This window comes from Ceratotherium simum, chromosome 5 (genome assembly GCF_057802395.1).
Source record: "Ceratotherium simum simum isolate JZ-2026a chromosome 5, ASM5780239v1, whole genome shotgun sequence".
Classification (NCBI taxonomy): Eukaryota; Metazoa; Chordata; class Mammalia; order Perissodactyla; family Rhinocerotidae; genus Ceratotherium; species Ceratotherium simum.
In genome coordinates, this window is record NC_141904.1 from 2447852 (window position 1) to 2455060 (window position 7209).

Here is a 7209-nt window from a genome sequence, read left to right on the forward strand (position 1 = left end):
CCCCTGCGTCTGCAGACAACCAGAAAACCCAGCCCAGGACCACTGTGTGCTTATCTTCTCCACTGAGGACAAAATGGCGATGCTTTAAGCATGCTCCCATTCTGCATACATTTTTTCACTGCACAGCACCAGATACATATTTTTAATAAACGAGAGAAGCAGGCTATGCAGGCTAATAGGTAAAAAAAAAAAAAAAAACACAGGATTATTAGTACAATTACTTGCATGGATTAATTAGAAAAGATTACAGTTAACATTTTAAAGACAGAACACTAGTATGAGAAATATGTATTAAGGCTGAATTCCACAATTTCCTCAAATAATTAGGTCCTATTCCTACCAATGATTAAATATCAAACAATGATAATTTTATCAATTGTACCAGGTTCTCTCTTAAACACTTCACTTCTTACAGTCCAGGCTGCACCTTAAGAAATGCCTGGGTTACTTCAATACCTCCTACAATATCTGCCCTCCAGTATAATAGTATGCCTCAAAATTTGGGGAAACTCATAAGTATTGATACTATAACACTCAGAAGCCATTAGACCACATTTCATAGTTTATTGAGACTTTTTCAGTTTTACTTGTCTATGGTAGGTACAGTTCTAGTGACCAAGATTACATCAAAGCTCTGCTGTTATTATAAGCAGCTATAAGTAGCAGATATAAAGTTGGCTGCCATGCCTTAGACACACACACACACATATGCACGCACACGCGTGATACTGTACACTCAGGCATGCAAACTTATAAGAAATGTGCATTCCTTTTATTTAAAACACAATTACACACAACTAGTCCAGAATTTGTTAAGCTACTGTTTAGACAAACCTGAGAAAGCTCGAAATGTCAAGTAACGCTGTTTCCATACTGCTCATTCAATGGCACTATCAATCACAATGAACTCTAGTTCAATTATCTATATTAAAATCACAGATAATATAAAAATAAAAATTTTTGCAAAAGCACTAAAACATACTAGAATTCAAATTCACAAATTTTTATATGTAACATATATTCCCCTTCATATTAATTTTAATATGTATAATACAATGTACAACAGAATAAAAAATTGTAACAGAATTCAGCAGCCAAATAATATACAGTTATCACTATAAAACTGAGAATTAAAGCTATCAACTGAGCAAAGAAAACAGATTAAAATTAACAGCAGTGTTGAACTTGCTGGTAGTGTGTTACTTAGAAACTCCATCTCAAAGAAATTAAGATTATACTATTTCACCTCAAGAAGAAACACAACACAGAAATCTAAGCAGAACTGAGCACAGTAACTGACGAAACCAGCTGCCTCTCTTCCCATCTCCCTAAAGATTTCCCTTAAATTCTAATGTCGTATCTATAATGCCCATCCCACCAGACTTCTCAAACATAAGAGATCTACTTTGAATTTAGGACAAGGTTTTTGCATTTGGAAATGGAAGCTCTGACTATATTTGGGGGCACAATTCTAAATGTCCTGAAAAGATAATACAAACTTTTCTATAATATCATATAAAATGTAGACAATACAGACCCAGTCTGGCTAAGATATTTTGTATTTACTATTGATATTATGATAGTTTGACACCAAATTGTGTCTATATAGGAAGAACCCTAAATAAAAAAGTAAACATGCAGAAGCATTTATAGAGAAAATTAATCACTTGTATCACAAAACAGATTTTCATATTTTAGACTAAAAAAAAATCTGAAGACTTAAACATTTCAAGGTACTATTTGAAAAGCATCATAAAATACAACTCTCATTTTATCTATGCATCATATATTATGTAAAATATACCAGTGTGACATATTAATATTGTACATTGCAATAAATATAATTTACATCTGTATGTTGGATCTTTCAAGAAAGTGTCAATCTGTACAACTGAAGGACTGTGAGCTTCAACAATAAATATTATTATGATAGTTACAATTTGATGAGCAAAGTTAAAGCTTCCCTATATCTCTAACTAGTTACACATCTTCTTGTCACCAGTCCAATTCCAGCTGCTACAAGCACTGACATCTCTTGTATCAGAGGCAGGTTAGTGCACCGCCTGAGCAGACTGAGAAAACGTATAGGTCACGGGTCCACATCACAGCTGGTGAACTGTGTAGGCATTTTTAGCCAGGACTGGCACACAGGAGCAGACTGCACGTACCTCTGGCCGGCTGTGGTTTTAACGCTTTACCATGTCCCCTAGGTCCCCAACAGATGGATGTCTTGAAAGGGTCAAGAGTTCCACAGCTGGACAAGTGGCGATGTCAAGGTGTTAACCTCCGAATCCTATTCTCATGCTGGATCTCTTCTTAGTTTGTCTTTTTATCGTTTCAATGCAAATACACACTGATGTTCAAAGAGTCAAAGATGCCAATTTGTGAGCCACAAAACACCTTGAACTTGGCATTAAAATAGTTTTGTAGTGTGAAATTTAGTTAACTGGTAAGTTCTATAACTTTAGCAGTTCTTTCATCAAAATGCCAACAGATTTCTACCTTTAGTATTAAAATACCTCCTCATATCATCATATGTCATGAATCAGATTTCCAGCCAATAGATCACTGCTTCATCTTGACCCTCTGCATGCTTTCACCGTTCGCACAGACTCTTCCCAGAGACCTCTTTTCACCTGGAAGGAGGTGGCAAGATCATTCTTGTCACTATTTGGCATGCATTCACAAGTCATTGTCCACTACGTGATGTATGAAGCTAAAGAAGAAACACTCTGGAAAAATCATGCCAAGGAGTAAAAGGGCATTTCTAGTGACTGTCCACCTCCTCATGGGTCCACACTCCAAAAGAAAGTTCTCTGGAGGCTGAAACAATGTACTTAACACATACTGTAAACCAGGCTGGGCATCTGAGACCTAAAAGCAAGAAGACTAAAATAAATGGTGAAGAAATATGATACAAACGTGTGCCATTAGCCTTTGAGTCAAGGGTGGTACAGGCTTTGAAATTTCCATTTTGGTCAATTTAGCGATATTAATCTTGTCTCACTGAACAGGAAGTTTGACAGGGACAACACAGTAATGACAGACTTTAGACTTTTTCTTCTAGGATTTCACAGCAGACAATGCTGTAGGACCCTAACCAAGTGACGACCTAGCTAACTTTGTCTTTCCTCAAAATGAGGAGGTGTAGGTCAGACATCTAAAAGGTTTCCTCTGGATTTGGTTTCTACAATTCTGTGCATCAACACTCAACATGTGAAAAAGAATGACTTCTGAGCAAGCTAAACACAGACTTTCTTCATTGGTCTTGGTGGCCTGAGACTGGATAAACTGAGCAACTTGAAGAGAAACAGGTCTCACAAATCCTCAGTCCTCCCAGGCATTGCAAGAACTGAAATAAGCCCTGACTTTCCTGTCACCACGTCCCACAGGGCACTAAGGTTCTTGCCTTAAGACACAGCCCCAAATTGCTTTACTTATACAGTGCTTTCAAACAAGTCACTCCACCATCAAATGCAGACTCTGCTGTTGGCTTTATTGGGGCTGGTTTTCACCACTAAAAATTCCTTTGACACTGGATTTATTTGTTTGGAGTTATAAACTGTGTTAACTCACCTCATTATTCTACATTATATAGAATTTAAAGATTTCAAAGGTTAAAAATGCAGCAATTCAATACTCATTGAAAACTGTTATTAAAGTTATTGAAATGTTTTACAGATTTCTCATTACTGCATGGCAGAGAAAAAATACAAAAGAAAACACTGGCCAAGAGTCTTCTCTTAAACCATCAGTAGTGTGACCAATAGTTTCTACAACTTATCTTTCAGTGCTGTGGTACCTTAGCTACTTAAATTTCATTCTTCATATTTCCCTTTCCCATATATTTGGAGTTTTTTTCTTTAAATATGAGGATGCAAGATCCAGCAAAGGATTATAGTTTCCCATTCTATCAACACAACCTATAAAAATTCTGCCTTCTTCTTTTCAAATTGCATTCAATGCTTCCCAGCATTTCAAAAGAGCAAAAAAGAGTCTTTACAGCATGACAGTAATTTACACTAAAGCCCTTATTCTAACGATGCCTTCTCCCCACTCCCCCTTGCCTCACACAATTGAGAACATGTTTGCAGGCCCTGTGGGGGGGACCGTCCACCTCGCTTCTCTAACAGAACACTATCCTCCTGCCCGACATCCCTTAACGTGCTAACAGTTACTCAGCTTTGGTCTGTAGTTTATCTGAGATTTTTACATTGTTTTTACAGATGTGAGTGAGCATTTGTACTGGAACACAAACTCCTAAGGCATTGCACAGCAGTGGGGCCGGCAAACGATCCTTATCACAAGAAGTCTAACAGAGCTCGTGGTGTTTACCAGGAAAGTACACGCAGTTTGATTATTCTGAACTCATTTTACTTGTAAGATAACACATGCAGGTTTCCATCATCAAACATTTAGCACCCAACATATAGTGAGCAGTTTTCTATAAATAACTGGGCAATAATCACATTTTAGGCTTTTAAATTCATTGATTTTACTTTTCTATTCAATTCTCTCAAGAAACTCAGCCAGCTACCACCTATGCTTACAGGATCAAAAAGGACACAGCCGAGATTTGTCCATCTGACACTGAACGAACCGAGTTTAGTATTTTGCTATACTACGCTAACTGTGAAAATGTGGACTTTCAATTTATTCCTACCATGGATAATTAAAACAATAAGGACTAGAAGAATCACAAACTGAAGTTTCAGGTTGTCAGTTTTCTTGAAGAAATTATTAATATCAAAACAGCTCCAGTACTCAAGTGCACTTTAACCAGAAAAGCATGTAGATTTTAAAGGCAGAAGAGAAGTAAATGTTTAACCAGGACAGTATTATTTTATTATACATACTTATGGTTAGAAAGAAGGGAGGCCTTGAAAGCAAACCCAAACAAGCTAAGCGTGGGCGTGGGCATTTCCACTTCTATTTTTTTCTTTAACTCACTACTTTCTTGGTTTGAATTTTCTCTAAACTTACTAGAAACTTAAAGGGGAAAAAAGCACTTGGCTCTATGAAGCATCCTACCATGTTACAAAGTGGGTATTTGGGGATCCTTGCGTCCTCACAAGCTTGTATCTCCATTCTGCTTGAACTCGGGTAAAATATTGAGGGTCATGTCTTCACTCTTGGATTGCAAATTTGCTTCACTTCGTCTGGAAGCTTTCCTGGTGGCTCGGGAGAGTCTCCTTCTGAAAGTATCTCCTGCCAAGAAGTAGAGGATGGGGTCCACACAACTGTTGAGACTTGCTAGGCCTCTCGTCACCTGATAGGTGGCATACACCCTGTCATTGAAATCACACATTTCTGGGGTCTGAAAATCCAGCCGGGCCCTCAAATTCATCGTTTTCATCACATGGAAAGGGATGTAAGACACAGCAAAGACAGTCAGGACAATAACCACCAGGTAGATTGACTTTCTCCTCAGAGGCGAGTTGTCCAGGTCTTTGTAAATCAGGGCTCTCACAATCAACCCGTAACAGCCCAGAATCAGCACCAAGGGGACGCAGAACATGGCCACCGTCGCGCACATGCTGTAGATGAAGTAACTGCGCAGGTGCTCGTCTGCGGTGGTGTCGTAGCAGGTGGTGGTTCTGTTCTTCCGGACCCCGGTGCCCGAGTAGAAGAGGATGGGGGAGATGACCCCCACCACGAGGAGCCACACGAGCACGCTGACGTACACGGCGTTCTTCTTCTGGAGCCGGCCCAAGGACTTGAGCGGGTACACCACGCCGCTGTACCGGTGCGCGCTGATGCAGGTGAGGAACAGGATGCTGCCGTAGAGGTTCACGTGGAAGATGAACCTCTGCAGCTTGCACATGGCATCCCCGAAGATCCAGTCGGTCTTATTGAAGTAGTAGAAGATGAGCGCGGGCAGAGTCAGCACGTACAGGAAGTCGGCCAGGGCCAAGTTGAACATGTACACGGAGATGCCGCTCCACGGCTTCATGTGGAAGACGAACATCCAGATGGCCACGCTGTTGCCCAGGAAGCCGATGATGAACACCAAGATGTAGACAGCCGGCAGGTAGTAGAACTGGAAGCCCGTCTTGGTCAGCGAGCATCTGAATGAGGCGGCGGCGACGGCGGCGGTGGAGGCCACCGTGCTGTTGCCCCAGGGCGAGCCCGGGCCGCCCAGGAAGGCGGCGTCCGTCCCGTTGGGGACAGCCGGCCACAGCGCCTCGGTCATTATCTCGTCCCCGACTCAGGCGGCGGCTCCGAGGGGCAGGCGGCGGCGAGAGGGCGGCGGCGGCGCGGGGCGCAGCGCGCATGGGAAAAGCGGCCGCGCGGAAGGGGGCGGGCGCCGGGGACCCCCGCGGGAGGGGGCGCAGGGGGGCTCGCCCACGCCGGCTCCGGCCCCGCGTCCGCCGCGGGCCATGAACTCCCCCGGGCCGCGACTTCGCCGTGCGCTGGCAGCGCCGAGGTTACACAACAGGGCGCGCGGGGCACCGGCGCCGACAACTTTCCGACCGCGCTTTCCCGGGCGCCGCGGGTCCGCTCCGGGGAGCGCACCGCGGGCTCCGCGGGGTCCGGCCGACTGGCTGCGCGGTGCTCCGGCGCGCGGGGGGCGCTGCCACCCTCCTTCCCCCGGAGATCAACTTCGTTTGGGCATCTTCCTTCTCCCTACCTTGCCCGCGAGCAGCTCGGCGCTGGGGTCCCGCCGCTCCCTCCGCGCCCCTGCGCCCAGCCCGGGGGCCCTCGGGGCGCGCGTGGCCGCAGAGCCGGCGCCGTCCGCGAGGCCCTGCTCGGTCCCGAGTGCGGGGCAGGCGGGCCAGCCGGGCTCCCCGCGAGGGTGGGCGGAGTCCGGGCACCGGGCGAGTCCGGCTCCGCGGGGAGCGAGGGGCGTGCCTGCCCGGGCGGCCGCCGGCCGGCGCTCTGCGGCCGTGCTCGGGGAGCCGGGCTCCGCCGGCCGCGCGCCCAGCTCCCGCCCGCCGCGGCTGCCCGGCCGGCGACGGCGAGGGCCGCTGCCGGGTGCGCCTGTCCGCGAGCGCTCCCTCGCCCTTCCGCCGCTGTCGCGGCGAAGTGGAGTTGCGGCCCCACAGGGAACCCTCTGAGCGCCCGCAGCCCGCGCCCGCAGCCCTGGAGGGACCGGTCCGCGCCCGCAGCCTCCGGGGCCCTGGAGAGCCGCCCAGGGGTCCGCAGGTTCCCGGCAGCCGGCGGCCCCCAGCCGGGCACGCCCTGCCGTTGCAGGGCGCCTCCTTCTCC

At 46.2% G+C, this 7209-nt stretch overlaps 1 protein-coding gene across 1 annotated transcript; it reads right to left on the bottom strand.

Moving 5' to 3' along the window:
• Positions 1-544: 544 nt before the first annotated feature.
• On the bottom strand, positions 545-6859 carry P2RY1 (purinergic receptor P2Y1). The gene is made up of 2 exons (XM_014796613.2): positions 5032-6859; positions 545-2874 (listed from the first exon to the last, which is right to left on the bottom strand). The coding sequence occupies exon 1, from the start codon at positions 6191-6193 to the stop codon at positions 5069-5071; it is 1125 nt and encodes a 374-aa protein (XP_014652099.1). The 5' UTR covers positions 6194-6859; the 3' UTR covers positions 545-2874; positions 5032-5068.
• Positions 6860-7209: the final 350 nt, after the last annotated feature.